This window comes from Annulohypoxylon maeteangense, assembly GCF_022496945.1.
Source record: "Annulohypoxylon maeteangense strain CBS 123835 unplaced genomic scaffold GGS22scaffold_1, whole genome shotgun sequence".
In the NCBI taxonomy this organism is placed as follows: Eukaryota; Fungi; Ascomycota; class Sordariomycetes; order Xylariales; family Hypoxylaceae; genus Annulohypoxylon; species Annulohypoxylon maeteangense.
The window spans coordinates 2795576-2814006 of record NW_025953248.1 but is presented as its reverse complement, the minus strand read 5'-3'; the positions used below and the strand labels follow the sequence as shown (position 1 = coordinate 2814006).

At 48.1% G+C, this 18431-nt stretch overlaps 6 protein-coding genes across 6 annotated transcripts; 5 read left to right on the top strand and 1 right to left on the bottom strand.

Annotated features, from left to right (window-relative positions):
* Nucleotides 1-1975: 1975 nt before the first annotated feature.
* GGS22DRAFT_177260 (uncharacterized protein) lies at nt 1976-4731 on the top strand (the record flags this gene model as incomplete). Its single annotated transcript, XM_047963503.1, has 2 exons — nt 1976-3770; nt 3824-4731. 2 exons carry the CDS (start codon nt 1976-1978, stop codon nt 4729-4731), a joined length of 2703 nt encoding a protein of 900 aa, XP_047824143.1.
* Nucleotides 4732-5788: 1057 nt separating this feature from the next.
* GGS22DRAFT_11719 (uncharacterized protein) lies at nt 5789-7847 on the top strand. Its single transcript, XM_047958126.1, has 4 exons — nt 5789-6471; nt 6524-7103; nt 7157-7530; nt 7581-7847. The coding sequence occupies exons 1-4, from the start codon at nt 6034-6036 to the stop codon at nt 7650-7652; spliced, it is 1464 nt and encodes a 487-aa protein (XP_047824142.1). The 5' UTR covers nt 5789-6033; the 3' UTR covers nt 7653-7847.
* A 1056-nt stretch (nt 7848-8903) lies between these two features.
* GGS22DRAFT_194436 (P-loop containing nucleoside triphosphate hydrolase protein) lies at nt 8904-12560 on the top strand. The gene is made up of 2 exons (XM_047965504.1): nt 8904-10476; nt 10529-12560. Exons 1-2 carry the CDS (start codon nt 8976-8978, stop codon nt 12472-12474), a joined length of 3447 nt encoding a protein of 1148 aa, XP_047824141.1. The 5' UTR covers nt 8904-8975; the 3' UTR covers nt 12475-12560.
* A 269-nt stretch (nt 12561-12829) lies between these two features.
* GGS22DRAFT_183653 (uncharacterized protein) lies at nt 12830-13622 on the top strand (the record flags this gene model as incomplete). The annotated part of the gene is made up of 2 exons (XM_047964112.1): nt 12830-13027; nt 13098-13622. 2 exons carry the CDS (start codon nt 12830-12832, stop codon nt 13620-13622), a joined length of 723 nt encoding a protein of 240 aa, XP_047824140.1.
* A 122-nt stretch (nt 13623-13744) lies between these two features.
* GGS22DRAFT_11679 (uncharacterized protein) lies at nt 13745-16250 on the bottom strand. Its single transcript, XM_047958114.1, has 5 exons — nt 15927-16250; nt 15712-15866; nt 15602-15655; nt 15343-15547; nt 13745-15283 (listed from the first exon to the last, which is right to left on the bottom strand). The coding sequence occupies exons 1-5, from the start codon at nt 16089-16091 to the stop codon at nt 13976-13978; spliced, it is 1887 nt and encodes a 628-aa protein (XP_047824139.1). The 5' UTR covers nt 16092-16250; the 3' UTR covers nt 13745-13975.
* Nucleotides 16251-17181: 931 nt separating this feature from the next.
* On the top strand, nt 17182-18340 carry GGS22DRAFT_183651 (uncharacterized protein; the record flags this gene model as incomplete). Its single annotated transcript, XM_047964111.1, has 2 exons — nt 17182-17310; nt 17357-18340. 2 exons carry the CDS (start codon nt 17182-17184, stop codon nt 18338-18340), a joined length of 1113 nt encoding a protein of 370 aa, XP_047824138.1.
* Nucleotides 18341-18431: the final 91 nt, after the last annotated feature.

Below are 18431 nucleotides of genomic sequence, written 5' to 3'. Positions count from 1 at the left end.
TAATAGTATGGAACCTCACAGAATACAGAGTCCTAAAATGCGCTAAGGCCACTTCCTCATTTTAGCTGATTAGGTGCACAAGCGTGACACAAGCAGGGACGCAGGAACACCTGAACAGTGACGTTGTTGCACATTTAGGGCTGTCTGTTACCCTAAACAATCCCCCAAAGATCCCCAAATCAATGCCTATCATTTGATACATACATGCCCTGCTACGGTGGGTACTTGTTCGTACATGCGTCTGCACGTCAATCACTAAGTACTATACCTACATAATATCTAAGATTAGATACATCTTCTCGAATATCTTAATTAATCCATTCGATCATATCCTTATTATAATTAGACGTTTACTAGCTTCAAGAGACAGGAAGGATGTAAGTGATTATGTCATCCATATTTAAGTATCAACTAGGTACATAGCCCCAACCCAAATCTATCCTGAGGCCAAGCCAAGGATACCATTATTTTATTCCTTTTCAAATACCTACCTGACGAGAATTTCAAGAAATCATCATACTTTAACAACTATATCAACTTGGCCCAAAACAACTGCCACTCTACTTCGAAAAAAAAGAGAATACACGATAGCATTTTGAATTACCATACAATGCTTACCTCCTTGTTTACCTGCTGGGTAGATGCCCAAGCAATACATATTAACTTGGAATACACACATTATTCTACAAGGTAGTCAAACATATTATTGAAGAACTAAATAAACCGGCATTTAAGAAATCATGTACTTCTTACTCGGCTTGCTTGTTATTCCTCCCGGAATAGTTATGAAGCTATTCACAATAGCCCATTTAAAAGTTGTACAAGCATAGCTCCGCGGAGACCAACGCTTTCATGATTCCGCTTTCTTACGTGCGAACGCAAGTAACAGCCGAGCCTCTCGAACTTCTTGTTGGATCTTAAGAAACGCGGGTCTTCGGTTCTCGATCCTACCTCGATACTACCTGTCTTATTGATCCCATTGGTTCTTGCTATCACTATGGCGTCAACGATACTAAACACCTCGTCGGTCTCGTGTCTTAACTTTAAGTACCTAACTCGGTATCTGAACTATAGTGGATATCGTATCCTGCGCTTTATTTTTAAAGCCTCCTATTTCATACAAGTCTTCGGTCGGTTTTAATGGGGCACGAAATGAAAAGCTAGGGACTAAACTGCCTAGTTCATCGGGTCCTGGGCGATTTTCGTATCTCCGCCAACTCTGAAGAATCTTATCACCAATCATAGTTCGCTGTCTTGTCCAACATTGCGAAGAAATGCCAATTGCTTCTGATAAGCCCTATACCCTGTTAGAAAATATTTGCTGGACACATCCGCGGGGATTTACTCAACTGACTGTTGCATCTCCGGGCTTCCAACGATGCCATAGCGGGTACCAGGCTTGTAACTAGATTGCTTCGAGGCTTCCCTACTCGCAATGCCGCGCAATTCATAGGCTCCATATAAATACCAGGAGGATATCATTACTATACATTTGTTGTCAAGGTTTCTACCCGGTTGGAGGATGAGGCGGATCTTTGCATATAAATGCATTGTAACAATAGGTCGGGATTTCTCTCTTGCAGCTTACATGTGGGTTGGAGACGAGAATGGTTGGGAGACTAACACAAGTCTTCCGGTGGACCTATCGTCAGGTACTTTCATCCGCTCCTTTGGACATTAGGTAGATCTTGGAATGGGGACGCATGGGGTTTTTGATCGAGCGTTATTACTTGGTATGACATTCCATGTCGTGTTTTTATATTCGTCTTCTAACATCACCATTTTCCATTTCGTCTACCTGCTTATCTCTTCTACGTTAGATCTTGCCTATTACCCCTTTATTAGGTCTTTCATATTCACGGCATGGATTTTATCATATATGAATGCTTGGCATACATGGTTACATATACTTCATAGTCGACGTCAGCTTATCCATACATCCGTCCCAACTCCAACTGTTCCTGTATCACATATTATGGAGGTTTCCAGTCAGCCTATCAGTCTCCAGCAGTCGTCTACCGCGCCTCTAAATTCGTACCCCCCTACTCCTCCCGCAACAGAGAGTGGCTCGAGGAGGGTATCAAGTACGAGTATTCATCTCGACGTCCAGACTCCACTCGATAACGATGAAACAAAATCTGGAGGTTCTCGGAAGTACCGGCTTCCACCGAGAAGTAGGACTGATAATAAGGTGCTGACGGAAGATCTTAAAACTCCAGACAAACATGTTATAAGAGACCCTCGGTTGATTCGCCTCACGGGCGTCCACCCTTTTAATGTCGAGGCACCGTTGACCGACCTTTACGATGAGGGCTTCTTAACAACAAAGGATCTACACTATGTTAGAAACCATGGAGCAGTGCCTAATGTAGAAGATCAAGAGATTATGGATTGGGAGTTCACAATAGAAGGCATGGTAGACAACCCCATCAAAATGAGCCTGGCGCAACTTCTTAGCAATTTCGAGCAAGTAACGTACCCAGTCACTCTTGTCTGTGCGGGCAATCGCAGGAAAGAACAAAACATCGTCAGGAAAACCAAAGGATTCTCTTGGGGAGCAGCAGGCTTATCGACAGCGCTATGGACCGGGGTCGTAATGGGTGATCTGCTGAAAGCGGCTCGACCGAAGCGAGGAGCAAAGTACGTGTGCTTCGAAGGTGCTGATAAGCTGCCTAACGGTTATTACGGAACATGCGTCAAGTTGAACTGGGCTATGGACCCTAACCGTGGAATCATGGTTGCTCATAGGATGAACGGCGAGGTGCTGCCTCCTGACCACGGGAAGCCCCTAAGAGTCATCGTGCCGGGTCAGATTGGCGGCCGAAGTGTGAAGTGGTTGAAGAAGCTGATTGTAACGGCGGCGCCGAGTGACAACTGGTACCATATTTACGACAACAGAGTATTGCCGACGATGATCACTCCCGATATGAGTGCCGACTTGCCCGATGTCTGGAGAGATGAACGCTATGCCATCTATGACCTTAACACGAATAGTGCTACTTGCTATCCAGCTCATGACGAAACGCTATCCTTGACTAAAGGTGTTCAGAGTTATCAAGTTCGCGGATATGCTTATGCTGGTGGGGGTAAGAGAATAACTAGGGTCGAAGTGACTCTGGACAAGGGAAAATCTTGGGTGCTCGCCAATATTTCGTACCCCGAAGACGAGTATCGAGTCGCACCCGATGGAGAAGAATTGTATGGTGGACGATTGGACTTATCTTGGAGGGAAAGCTGCTTTTGTTGGTGTTTTTGGGATTTGGATATTAAGATATCGGAACTGCAGGCAGCGGACGACATTATGGTACGAGCAATGGATGAGTCTCTGATGGTACAACCGCGAGATATGTACTGGAGTGTTTTGGGTATGATGAACAATCCCTGGTTCCGGGTTGTTATTCACAAGGAGGGTCATACACTGCGGTTTGAGCATCCGACACAGGCGGCGTTGATACCTGGTGGATGGATGGAACGCGTCAAGAAGGCTGGAGGAAACCTCTCTAATGGATATTGGGGCGAGAAGTTATCTGGCGAAGAAGGGGATGCTGTTGAAGAGGAACCGGCAAAGGAGATCTGCATGATTAACAAGGAGGTTGATCGTACAATCACCCTCGACGAATTAAAGAAACACGACGGTGAAATCGAGCCATGGTTTGTAGTTAATGGCCAAGTTTACGATGGCACAAAATTCTTGGAAGGGCATCCTGGTGGAGCGGCCTCGATTTTTGGCGCAGCCGGACAGGATGCTAGCGAAGAATTTCTCACCATTCGTAAGCCTCAAACTTCAATGGCCATTGTGGATCAATACTAACCCCGGAAGCAGATAGCGAGAATGCAAAGGCGATGTTAGTCGATTATCACATAGGCTCTCTCAACGAAGCCTCGCGAACTGCCTTAGCCAATGGAGAACCCGAAGATACGAAGAGTTCGACGCCGCGAGCGACTTTTCTCCAGTCGAAAGTGTGGACGAAAGCTATTCTATCGGCCAAGAAGAAAATCTCAGATGACACCAAAATCTTCACTTTTGATCTCGAACACGCTACACAGACCTCTGGACTCCCGATTGGGCAACACTTGATGATGCGGCTGCGCGATCCTGTAACCCGTGAAGCCATCATACGATCGTATACACCGCTCTCGGAAGTTACAGATAGAGGGAAGCTGGATGTTCTTATCAAGATCTATTATGACACACCTGAAAGGAAGGGTGGTAAGATGACCCAAGCATTAGACTCGATTCCTATCGGTCATTTCGTCGATTTCAAAGGCCCGGTGGGAAAATTCGAGTACTTGGGTCGAGGATCGTGTTCAATCTCGGGCCAACAACGAAAAGTCAAGCGCTTCGTCATGATATGTGGCGGATCCGGAATAACACCAATATTCCAGGTCCTCCGAGCCGTGTTAACAGACAGCAAAGACCCTACTTCGTGCCTAGTTATTGACGGCAACCGTGTTGAGCAGGATATTCTTTGTAAGGAAGATCTTGACAGAATGGCCATTGGGAATGGTCATAGATACCGCCTAATATATACGCTAAGTCAACCCGAACCATCGTGGACTGGCTTGAGAGGTCGGATGGACAAGGAGCTACTCGAAAAGGAAATCGGACCTTGTACGAATATCGGTGGTGAGAATTTAGTGCTAATTTGCGGACCTGAGCCGCTCGAGAAGAGCGTCCATTCTATATTAAAGGGCTTGGGCTGGAAGGATGACGATCTGCTCTTCTTCTAGGTATCCGACGCACAAATGGCTGGCAACCATAGCTAGGGGGATAGGTGCGTGTTTTAGGAAAAACTGCTATCTATATATACCTATCTAAGTATATAAGAGTTGCATCTTCAGAGTATATATAGATAGAACCCATCGCTTAGACGGGGTGCTCTTAGGTATATACCTAGGAAATCATGTTACTTAGCAAACACGTTTAGAGTAAGGTTGGATAGAAGAACTTGAGTGATTGTAAATATTACATAACTATTACCCGTAGGCAGTTTGATGTGTTTGCCTACATATTTTCCTTTGGGTTGTGAGTGCTCTTTACGAATACTGGTTAGGTCCTTGAGGTATATTAGGCCGACTCTCGCCAAGCTGATCGCCGACCTCAACAAGCTTGGATTAGTGAGATATTTACGTGTATGCTGATAATTTGAGAGCACCCAGGCGATAGACCGGTAGTTATCACCATCCATGGATGTCTTCAGTATTATCCTCCAGTGTGTTTGAGGCGCGTCAACTCACGTCAAGGTACGTGTCGCTTTAGAAACGCGAACTGCGCGTAGCAGAGGGACAAGATCTTTCATGGATGGGTTGAAGTCAAGAACACCTGAAGTTTGCTGGGTGGCAATTATGTACTAGGTAGGTATGTAGGCATCTTGTAATAATCATTGGCAATCATCTGCACAGAATGTGCGGCACGGAGGGTGGTTCTAATATTAGCGAGTTTAGATGCCAATATTCACATCTTGCATTACAGCAAAATGAAACCGGACATTGGGAATCCAATCAGATATTATGTACCTGGGTACCGATCGAAATTTCCATTTAATTTCCACCATCACCCCGCTTATATAATACGTACTACAAATCAAATGTTTGACCAATGTTTATCCGACCCCACAATTTAAACGTCAAGGTAGCAAAGTACCTTTGTACCTATGTACATATGTACCCTTGTATTTATGTACCTATGTACCATGTACTTAGGTACAGTGGACACAATCTACTAGACTATCTCGTCACAACGCGCAGCCTCAGCTTTCCTCGAAACTGACCCAGCTATATTTCACCACCTGCACTGTCGAGTTTCTTTTTCTTCAACCCTAGCAACCGTCAACCATTAATTGTCGACGCCCCACTGCAATAATTCTGCCGCTGGACTGACCGTCTTCACAATTCACTACTTAACTTTTTTTTCTTTTCTAGAGAAAGTTCACATCTAAACTTTTACACCAACCAATCTTTCTCTCAAACTAAGAACTACGCAACCAACTTTCTTGCACACAACCCAGCTTCTTTTCGCGTCTCGTCAATCAAATGGAGACCAGCAAACGCAGTCCTACTCCAGAGAATTACGTACCTGAAGATCCAGATACTGCAGCTGCACGCAAGGAATTAAGACAAACTGTCATTTCCGATAAATCTGACTTATCCGCCATGTCTGCTCCTCAATCAGACCCCGCGCCTAATGTCGCCGCAGGCGGTGATAAGGCATCTACAAAATCCTCAACGCCCGATCGCCGGTCGGTCGAACTACAGAACGACGACCTTAAAGATCAGATTTCCTCACCTAAGAAGAAGCGTGCGCACGATGAAGTTGACGCTAGAGATGCGACTTCAGATGCGAACGGCGACATCTCTCCCATCGGTTCTTACACCAGTGGTTCTCTGAGTCGTACCGACCGGTCGGAACCTGAGAAGAAGCGTCCTCGAGATGTCTCGAGCGAGTCTAAAGTGAGCTCGGACACTGCTACCGTAAGAACCTATCTACTTCACCCAAATCATTCCACCTACTAATTATTTCCAGGTCTCGTCCGAATCAAAACCAACCTCTAAGACAGACGAGCAGGCCGAGAAGCTGGCGGTAACCAATGATGGTTCCAATTCTGGGGAGAAAAAGACCACGACATCCGCCTCTGCCTTTAGCACCTCCGGAATCTCAGGATTCGCTTCGCAGGCATCGCCATTTCTCCAAGCTGGTTCGACGCCTTTGTCCTCCTTTGCCAGCCCCTCGTCTCAGTCTCCGTTTGGTGCTGCCGCCGCTACGAAGCCTGCTACATCAGTGTTTGGCAATAGCATGACCAATGGAACAACCTCTCCCTTCGGCCGAGTAGGAGTGACAACAACATTTGGGAGCACTTCTTTTGGCGGATCTTTCGCCAGCAAACTTGGGGGCCCCACCCTAGCTAGCTTCGGCAAACCCGGCGAGTCGTTTAAGAGCAACATGCCGGCCAAGCCATTCGGAGCACCCGTTAGTGACGGTGAAGACAATCATGAAGGGGACAACAACTCTGGCGATGAAGAGTCTGATGATGACGAGGAGCATGAAGCCACGGAGGAGAAGGCTGCAGTTGTTGATGATAAAAAGAAAACCAAGCTCCAGCGTGGTGAGTTAGAACACATCTATAACGATTTGACTTGATACTAATTGGTCTTATAGTGGTTATCGACGACGGCGAAGCTGGTGAAATCGCTATCTTACAAGTTCGCGCGAAGATATTCCACCTCGACAAGGCGAACTCAGCCTGGAAAGAGCGAGGCGCCGGAAACCTAAAAATCAACGTGCCTGATGGCTCCATCGCCTATGACAAAGGAACGGGAACGCCTGTCCCTGGAAGCTTCAAGGCCTCTGGTCTCAAGGATGCCCAGTCCAATGTTGTTCGTCTAGTCATGCGACAGGACTCGACTCATCGAGTAATTCTCAACACGGCCATCATTCCAGGCATGGAGTTCCAAGAGAAATCTGGGATCAAGGCAACCTGTGTGCTGTTTACAGCCCTTGAAGATGGCGGTGCCGTAAGCATCCAGCTCAAGGTTCGTCCACCTGCCTTATTAAGTGTGACATTATGCTAATTATTCTCTAGATGAACGCGGCAAATGCTAAGAACTTTGTCAATGAAGTCGGAAAGATTCAGCGCGAACTTCAGTCAGTCTAGAATGCTACTGAACCTGTTGCTGTCGTTACGGAAGTTGATGCGGTAAATAACGCACTCTCGGAAAAATCAACCGATTCTACCAACATCCCAAACACACCTAACACACCTGATGGCATCTCCGACAGCGCTCATAGCGATGCTTTAAATACGCCTGACGACAAGCCCAGCAATGTACCTGAGGCCAATGAGAAGGTTGACACCTTAGACGACTTACCAGACTACGAATATTACGAAGCTCTGGAAGCGGCATCCTGTACTGAGGCCACCAGCAACGAGAACCGCGACGCGTCCGACGGATCGCTCGACCACGCGTCCAACAGTGAGGTTCACACGACTTCTGGATCTGAGCAACAAGAATCCGCCCATCCTGATTCTGGCTCTCACTCTATTCACACCTCTGAGACTGAGACTGTGAAAGAATCTGTTCGCGATTCAAGTCCAGAGAAGAGAGCTTTGACAGAGTCTCCGATTAAGCGCAAGGCTATGGAGTTAGAGTCGAAGGGTCCTATGACTCGGGCTAAGAAGAGGAAGCTCATGGCATTGAAGGAGCAACCCGAGATGGATGCTTTTTCTTTAAGCAACATTTAATGTATGATGAACGGTTGGGGGTCTTGGCATTGAGCATTTTCAGGGAAGGCATTGGCTTGATTTCTACGGGTAGCGTTGGTCATTTGCGGGAGGCATTGGCGGATGGTAGCAATGGATATTTGCTAAAGGATATTTCATGTTGAGAGGGGAGGTCATTGTAGCCCGGACACCGAGAACTATTTCCCCTCTACCTTACCCCGAACACAGTTTATGGCATAAAGTGCCTAAACTGAATCATAAGCATAAATTGCCATGATTGTTCATTTCTAATAGTTCTCGGTCTCTAGTTAGCACCTCTTGTCTTTTGAGGACTCGCTCGTGGCCACCAGGTGTTTCTGTTACTGGCAGGCACCTAACCAATGTACACATTCCCCCTCCCAAACTATCTTGACATTGCAATGTAATCCGTGAATGAACTTAATGATCCATTTAATAATCCACGCTAAAGAGACATAATCTATGTAGCGTTATAAAGATTTCTAAATTGTAGTCGATTACCTGTACGCAATTCAGAGCCTGGGACAAAAAAAATACCAAACCCACAATAGGGATCATTATGTAATCAATGAGCGCCAGATCAACTAGTCACGTGCCTTCGTCTAGATCTCGCGCGCCACTAGAAGCGTAAACGAATCTACGTGGCGACCTCTATTCAAACTCCATTGTCTTTTATTAACAGCGAGGGCACTTTCCGTCCAAATGCCCTCGCACTGATGCATCTCGACTATAAGTGAGATGTCTACTCTTAAAGCTGTTACAGTTTCAAATAAGATCGTTAAGAGAAAGAGAAAGAGGCAGAACGCCGAAAGTACTGAAGATGCTGAAGGCGGTGATCTCCCGGAAGGGTTAGAAGGGGGTTCAGACGGCTTGAAATCTGTAAAACCAGGGAATCATGTGGCATCCCAGCGCCAGAAAAGAAAGAATCTGGAGGTTGAGTGTCTTATTGAATGGCCACAGGCGTTCAAGGATTTAGATAAGACCCATCGGGCCCTAAATCTGGTTTTTACATTCTGCTCTACACGGAAGCATCTGGCGACGACATTCGATACGATCCGCTCTGCAGTCGAGTCAAATACGAAGCGCGAGTTAACGATCGAGGACATCGCTGCCATCGTAGCGTTACGACCAGATGGTATAAACTTTAGCTACGTGGATGAACTTCAGTTGCAGACAGACATCAAGGGAGCTGAAAGAGATTCGACGTTTAAGTCTGGCAGATCAAAGGACATTACTGTCCAAGGCCCCGCTCCTGACGCCTCCGTCGGTGGTTATACTGGTTTGGATAAACTCGGTAGCCATCATCCCGATGACTTCCCTCCTGGCGGTAGCGAAGTTTTATACTTTGAGTTTGTCGACGGTGATCTTAAAAGACAAGTCCAGAACAAGAAAACTGGAGAGCTCAGTAATCCCAATAGGCGACTTCGAGATGAGGAGCTGAAGATGCCTGTTTACAGCCAGAAGCAACTGACAACTTTGATTGAAAAGCGTAACCAGAAATTCACGAATGCGGTGAGTTCCTTTATAAACCGCTGTGTAGATGAAAACTTAGACCCCGAAATAATACTTCGCCAAGAAGCGGTATCATACATCCCAATCCCTTCTCAATCCGAATCTACTACTCCTAAACCTGAACCGAGTACTATACCTAAATCAATACCAGAGGAGAGAAAGAGCATTCCCGAAATCATCCAGGAACTCAAAGGTAGCTCATGGTATACAAATCAGATAGTACCAGACGGGCATCGCGTATTCGAGGCGCAAGAACCTGTTTTCGGCGAGCTCGATTTTCTATTAAGCCAGGACATGGTGAATGCGCTATATAATGCAAAAGGAATCACTCAATTTTACGCCCACCAAACCGAAGCAATCAATAATCTCCAAGCCGGTCACCATGTCGTCGTTTCAACCTCTACGAGCTCTGGAAAATCTCTGATTTATCAATTACCTGTCCTACACGCGCTAGAACAGGACCCTCATACTCGAGCGATCTACATTTTCCCTACCAAGGCGCTAGCTCAAGACCAAAAGAAGAGCTTGAAGGATATGCTGGCATATTTCACGGGACTAGAAAATGTTCTCGTTGAGACCTTTGATGGCGATACTCCCATGCACGATAGAAATCAGATCCGCGACGAGGCTCGTGTCATATTCACAAATCCTGACATGCTTCATCTTACGATTCTCCCGCAGGAAGATAGGTGGCGGAGTTTTCTTCAGAACTTGCGCTATGTTGTCGGTATGTGGACTTCTTTCTCGATATACTCATTTACTAATTGATACTTGACTAGTTGACGAACTACACTATTATAACGGTTTGATGGGATCCCATGTCGCATTTATTATGAGACGGCTTCGACGTATATGTGCTGCCGTTGGAAACCGAAAAATCAGATTTATATCATGCTCTGCCACGGTGGCAAACCCACAGGAGCACTTCAAGACAATTTTTGGAATCGATGATGTGCATTTGGTCGATTTTGATGGATCTCCGTCCGGTCGAAAGGAGTTCTTGTGTTGGAACACACCTTATAAGGATCCTAGTGACCCGACAAGCGGCCGCGGAAATGCCATAGCTGAATGCGCTCGATTATTTTGCCAACTAATTCTCCGCGGCGTTCGTGTGATATCGTTCTGTCGTATAAGGAAACAGTGCGAAGAGCTTGTGACGGCTGCCAGATCCGAATTGGAATCATTAGGTCGTCCAGAATGCATGGCCCGTGTAATGGGATATCGAGGTGGATACACGGCGCAAGATCGTCGAAGGATTGAGAGCGAAATGTTCGAGGGCAAGCTTATGGGTATTATTGCGACTACCGCTCTAGAACTAGGTGTTGATATTGGCACCTTGGACTGCGTTATCACATTGGGATTTCCGTATACCATTGCGAATCTGAGGCAGCAGAGTGGGAGAGCTGGCAGAAGGAATAAAGACTCGCTATCCGTGCTTGTTGGAGATTGCTTTCCGACCGATCAGCATTATATGCAAAACCCGGACGAGCTCTTTACCAAGCCTAATTGCGAGCTTCAGGTCGACTTGAATAACATGCTGGCTCTGGAAGGTCACATTCAGTGCGCGGCATACGAAATGCCAATCAAGCCTGTTGAGGATGCTATTTATTTTGGCAATGACCTGTCAAAGATTGCGGAAGAACGCCTAATTAAGGATGACATGGGGTATTACCATTGTCACGATAGGTTCAGACCCATGCCATCCAAATTCGTGGCCATTAGAGATACGGAAGACGACCATTTCGCAATTGTTGATATATCCCACGGAAAAAACATTGTCCTTGAAGAATTAGAGGCGTCGAGAGCGTTTTTCACTATTTATGATGGCGCTATCTTTTTACATCAGGGCAATTCGTATTTAGTGCGCGACTTCCAACCTGAGAGGAAAATCGCGAAGGTTGAGAAGGTTACGGTGGAATGGACGACGCAACAACGAGACTTCACCGACGTAGATCCAGTGGAAACAGAAGCTATTCGTAAAATCCCAGGTTCTCTCTCACGCGCGTTCCACGGCTCGATCCGTATTACCCAGAACGTGTTCGGCTATTTCAAAGTCGACAGGAAACGTCGCATCCTCGATGCCGTTCAGGTCGATAATCCCCCGATAATTCGTCATAGTAAGGGTATGTGGCTCGATGTTCCGAAGCAGGCCCTCGAGATTCTCGTCGACCGTCGTCTCCACGTGGCCGGTGCCATACACGCCGCCGAACATGCGATTATTAGTATGATGCCCAACTTCGTCATAAGCTTACCCGACGACGTTCGGACGGAGTGTAAATCTGGGCTGAAGGAGTTCGCGCGAAAAGAAACTTCGAGAAAGAGACCTGCTAGGCTGACATTCTACGATGCGAAGGGCGGGGCGAATGGATCAGGTATTAGCACGAAGGCGTTCGAGTTCATCGACCTACTCCTTGTCCAAGCGCTGGAAAGAGTCCAGCACTGCCATTGCCAGACGGGCTGTCCGGAGTGCGTCTGCTCGGAATTCTGCAAGGAGGCTAACGAGGTGATGAGCAAAGCCGGAAGCGAAGTCATTATCAAAACTTTGCTAAATATGGAAATCGACGTTGATGCCCTCCCGATGGGGCCGGAGGATATGAGCCCAGCTCTTATTGAGACGGTGGTTCTGGCGAAGCCGGTGCCCTCGCGAGGGAATAGAGCCGGTGATGTTATTACAGTAGAGGATGAGGAAGAGGAGGGGGACCACGATGTTATTGTTGTCGATTAAACCGATGATCAACTGGTCCAAGCAAGAGCTAACCGCGTGTAGGATAAGAAGCTAAGAAATAAACTAATTACCTACTAAGATGAAACTTGGTATATATAAGGTTGGTATATATAGGGTGGTACGGCGACTCGATAGCACTTCCCCTTTATGTTCCTTGGATAAAGAGGTGCCTTCCGTCCCCTAGCCCTGGGATTTATTAATAACTAACTCATAATACCTCGTTTTCTTTTCTTTTCCCTTCAATATTTCCAATCCGGACGCATTCTTTGCGTCTAGGGTGGTGTAATTTCTCTGGACTTCTCATATATAGAAAATTATCCTTGTGTTGGAATCCGGCCATCAGAGGATTACCAAAATGAGACTATACATTGTCTTTGCCTTTCTCTTCTCCTATATCTTACCTGGGCTAAATTTCACCAATGCAACCGCTGTCCCGGAGGGCTCCTATGCCGAAGCTCTTAGTCGAGCTATGAATCTCTCTTCTCGAGGATTGGAGAAACGAAATGAAATCGACAAATGGAATCATGATCACCCCGCGAACCGTATCGCTGCCGTACGTATCTTCTACACCAAGCTCCCTATTGAAAATGTCTACTTCTAACTAGTATGATTCATCATAACAGCGGTACGTGTGTCCAAACCCGCGAGTCCTCTTCACGGTCTTCGACTCCATGGCAGTGTGGGAAGCCTTCAATCGTGGCGTGTGGTTCACACAGCACTCGAGCGAAAAACGGCCGCGCTGGAGCGGCATAGAGTATCCACACAGCATCACACTAGAAGCGTACCGCGCCCGAGTTGTGGATCTAGGGCGCACCGATGGCACTCTCTATTTGTTCCCCCTAAACCCCACCTCGTCAGGCGAATGGCCGGGCCAATCAGGAGACCCTGGGATTGGACCTCCTGGCGAGCATAGAGTGGTGTACTGCCAGCACGGCATATTTTCCGGCGTGTCAGTGCTGTTCACGGAGCCGGATGGAATTAGAATGGTCTGGTGTTATCCGATGCTTGATTCTGGCCCCAGAGATATGGGAGCCACGTCCGAGGGGAACACCGGCGTCGACGAGGCTTGGCGGGATTCGTATGATGGACACCACTATCTATACGCACCTGATCCGACTTCTGGATCACATCCACCGGGTCCTACCTAATTAATAGGGAGATGTGAAGTTTTCGGGCTCTACTTAGGCGCGAATATTTTATTGGAGACGATATAATGGGGATGGTAATGGTCTGGGGAAGATTACTAATGGTGATGTGGGCTTTTTTTGACGATTAATGTTTCAAGACGATTAATATCCTATGATGCTAACTGCCTACACTGGCATGCTAATGTTTAAATGTATTTATGAACATAATAAAAGATCCATCCAAATTATCAAAAACAAAGTGAGTACTACCCATGCCCCTCTAATGCTATGCAGATACGCCGCCAAAGACAATATGTACAACCAAATTACCAAAATCTATATACCCATTACCAAGAAGCACCATTCAACCACGATTAAGACCCCCACTGCTGCGTGGTCCATATCATCTCCGGTCCAGCAACGGCCTTCGTCTCGATATCATGAGCCTTAAGATCCTTAGCCGTCGTCAACACAGCCCACACGTGGCCGGACAAATTCGAGGGGACGGTAGTCGTTCCATCAGCAGCAACAGACGTGTACTGTAGACCACCCCACGGTCCAATCCACGCTACCCAATGATCACCAGTGCTTCCGCTCGGGATCTCAACCTTAATGGTCAACAGACGACCACTACTCGGCTCAACAGTCTTATTCGCCACGGAGAGCGCGGGGAATACCTTGCCGAAGGACTTGGCGCCGTCGCCACAGTTCGAAGCGTACTTGTTCGCGATGTACGAGTACGCTAACTGGTACGGCATCAGCGCCTCGCGCGGCGCCGTGGATGCGTAGTGGCTCTGCATCATGTTCAGCACGGCAGACATGCGCGCCTGTGCCCCGAGCTCTGTGGCTAGTGCTGGGATCATCCAGCTGTCGTTCGTGGCGGCTAGCGACATCACGTCGATCTTGGCGCCGATGGAGAGTGTGAGGATGGTTTGGACGTCTTGGAGCCAGGTATCGACGGAGCTGGAGGTCACGTTGTACTGGCATAGCGGGACGGTCGGCTTGCTGTAGTGCTGCAGAGAGTCCGAGTACGTCTTCCGATGAATTAGGGCTTGCGCTGTGAGAGACCCGAGCGTCTGCGTTATAGAGGTCGGGTATGCGCCTGTCCACGCGCCCTCGGCTAGTCGCACATACCCCGAGAACAGGAAGGATACCAGCGCGTTGCTGATGTATTCCAGCGCCTGTAGCAGCTCGACCGCCTCGTCGCTGATCGTAGGCGCCCACTGGTAGTCCGCGGGCTGATCACCGCCCGCCATGCCCCCGATATACGGCGCGTAGCTAGCGCCCGGAGGCGGCACGGTGCCGACAAGCGAGGGATCCAGCGTAGTGGTGTTAAGCACGTTTCCATTTACATTAGCGATTATCGTGCCATTCACCTTCAGCGTCCCGAGCAGCGGCGTGTTCGGCGGGATCGTGCTCGGCGGCGCCTTCGCTGCCAGTGCCGCGAACGCGGCGAATGTCTTGTCCCCTGTCGTGGCCGCGTTGATGCTTCCGACCATGCCGGCTTGACAGTGCGTTTTCGCGGTCTGGGCGCAGTAGAACCAGATCGGGTTGCTGTCTTCGACTGTCACTTCGAAGGTCACGCCTGAGGGCGTTTGCATTGTTGGGACGAAGGGCGCGGCGAAGCCGTTGGTGAGGGGTTGGCAGGGCTTGTCGAAGGAGGATTGGACTATGGAGTGGTTCTGTTGGGGGTTAGATGATGTAGTGGACAGGAGGGGAGAAGGGAGGGGGTGGGGCTTACTTGAGGGTTGTAGCTGAATTCGAAGACTGTGCCGACTAGCTCGGTTACGTTGTTCGGGTTGAATACTAGGTTCCCGTTGAAGCCGACGTCAATATGCAGTTTTCGTAGACCGCCGACGGGGAGGGTTCCTGCTGGGGGAGTGCTTGGGGTGGCGGCTTTCAGGGCGTTGGCTTTGTAGGCGTCGAATGTGTTGCCTGAGGCTGGTCTGGTGGGTGTTAGTATGGTAGTTGGAAGATGTGTCTGTGTGGACTTGACTTACGCGTTGATGGAGTGCACCATTCCGTTTTGACAGTGGTTTCCGTTTGTCTGGGGGCTGGAAAAGATGGTTAATAACTGGTATCTGTGTGTATTGATGAGTAGGAAGCTCACCAGTAGAACCATAACGGCTTTGTATCGTTGACGGTGATAGTGAAGGTTGTCGGAGCCTCTACGTCAGGAGAGCTGTTGGGAGTAAAGCCGGAGAATATGCCTTTATCTTGTAACTGGCATGGGGTAGCGAAGGCAGATTGCGCAACGGCATGATTCTAATGTCTTGCGTTAGCTAAGTGTTTAGGGTTATTAAGTGACAAGTGATGTAAACTTACCTTGGCGAAGAACTTGTAGGTAACTGTATCTCCAGCTTGTGCTGTTAATGTCTCTGGGTCGAATTTTAGTTGTCCTCCTTTACCAACTGTGACATCGTAATGTGCTGCATTGACAACAGCAGCAAGGGCTGTTAGGCCAAATGATATACTAGGAAATGACAACATCTTCTTGGCGGGATAGAAGATAATATGTTAGGAGTGAAGATGCTGGATTAAGGATGTACAAGGGATCTCAACAAGAGCGTGAGAAGGCTGTCTTATAAAAGATCCCGACATAATGGTAAAAATGAAGCCGCTGCATATTACACCAATCTAAGCACAGCGATTCTACTATGTTCGTCGACATAACAAGAATCCTAAATTGTATAACCCGGCTCGTAAACAGTGTAAGTTGATTGGACAAAGCTATCGCGATCTATTTCTGGAAAGGCCCAATCTCTAAAAATGAGATCAGCCAGCTAGCTGTGCATGGTCTTTGGGTTGCTACTCCAGTCTCCAGGTTCTGCCCGACGGTCGAGTGCCAGCACATGGCCGGGGCCTACCCGTCGGAAAGCGTTGGACCGTTGGAACAGCCACTCGGCGCGGGCACGGGATATCCAGAGGGTGCCCTATATTTCGCGATTGTATTGCTGAAGCGCGGGGAGCGTGGCGTTCTTGCAGTCGGCTACGATGCATCCGGTTGGCTGCGCCACTCTTTTGGCCTTTTGGCCAAGTCAGACTGCTCGGAACTGATTGTTTCCATAGTGGCGCCAGCAAGGTCTCACCTTCGATAGCGAGTGAGGGATGATGTTAGAATAGATAGCAAATCCCGATCTAAGACTTAAGTTGACTGTGGTGATGTTGTGACGAACTGAGCTCAGTAAGAGGTTGATGACAGGGGTCGATTCAGGGCATCCGGAATTCTAGAATGTCACGGCGCAGCAGCGCAATAAGCGCTTAGCCGCTCGTGGCATTGGTCCAGCTACCCCAACCCGCCTGGAAGTAACCTTTCCGGTTGGAAAATAGATCTGTGCATGGCATCGTAGCGATGTGGCCAATGGTAACCCCTGTTGATAGCTATAAGCATTTGATGCTATCAGATTCTTATAGAGCCCAACCAACTGGTTGGTAACCCTTTATTATGTCGACAATATTAGTATGTGAGAAGTTCGCTTACGGCGACTTACATGATATATCCGTTGTCTTTCCCTCAGAGCACCGAACTCTGCCCGAATTTTTTCATACCTACCATACTTGCAAGCCAAGACTCAACGCCATGTTGAAACGAAAACCCTCTAATGCCTATGGAGCCATCGCGCTTTTCTTCTCTCTCATATCTCTTCTTCTCACCCTGATCGTGGTCCTTTCCGGAGTGGGTGGACATGTATTGGCGGAATACTTAACGGTAAATTGATCGTTTACGGGACTTAAGCTCGTGCTAACTGGCCTAGATCAATACAGAAGACCTTAACGTCCCATCAAGACTAGGCACATCATCGCTCCTGAAAGACTTGTCGTCGATAGGAGGTCAAGACTGGATTGGATCAGACACAGATGCCAAATCATTAGGTCTTGCACCTAGCTACAGCCTTAACCTCTTAACGGCATGTTCTGAAGATGACGGATCGACTACATGCGAGACGCCTAAAATCGGGTTTAAATTCGACCCTAGCTCAGATCTTCGCTTAGAAGGCGTATCAACCTTCTCCTCGGCGTATTCCGACGAGCTTCAGTCATACGGGAAAACCTCAACGTTTCTTGGCGCTGGATACATCGTCGGTGCTCTCTTTACGGCCTTGACATGTCTCTCTATCATCGCATCGTGTTTCCTCCCCAGCGCAGTCATATTCGGCCTATTGACCTCGGGCTTGGCGTTTATCTTCCTCCTTGCATCGTCTATTGTGACCGCTACAAGCTCGAACAAGCTGAAATCCACATTCAACGACGCGCTCGGGGATTCTGGGGTTCACACTGAGACCAGCCCTAGGATGATAGGACTTGGATTCGGAGCCGCGTTTGCAGTCGTGGTCGCACTTGTCCTGATGTCCCTCCAGTTGAAAGCTTCGCGTTCTCAACGACAACAACAAGGTAGTTTCGAAGACAAGAACGGGTTTCCGGAGGACCTAGTACCGAATTCCGGCCTAATGAGAAGAGTAACCACCTGGAACCGCCACAAATACATGGAAGTCGAGAAACAGAAGCCCGTTCTCCACCGCGGCGCTTCCCCCGAAGACGACAGACGGGGCCTCATCGCGACTGTGGAAGATGACTTCTCACATGACTACCCTAGCGATCTCGCTACAGGGCCTGTGCAGAAGAAGTACAACCGCCATAGCAGAAACCCGAGCGCCGCTTACGATCCATTTGCGAGTACGGCGTACGGATCGCAAGTGAACACAACCTATGATCCGCATAAGCCTCCCGTATTCATCTGAGTAGGTCGGGTTGGGAGGGTGGTCAATGGCGCAATAGGATGGGTAGTTTGGAGTATCGGTTGGGTTTTAGCTCGATGCCGTATGGTTGATA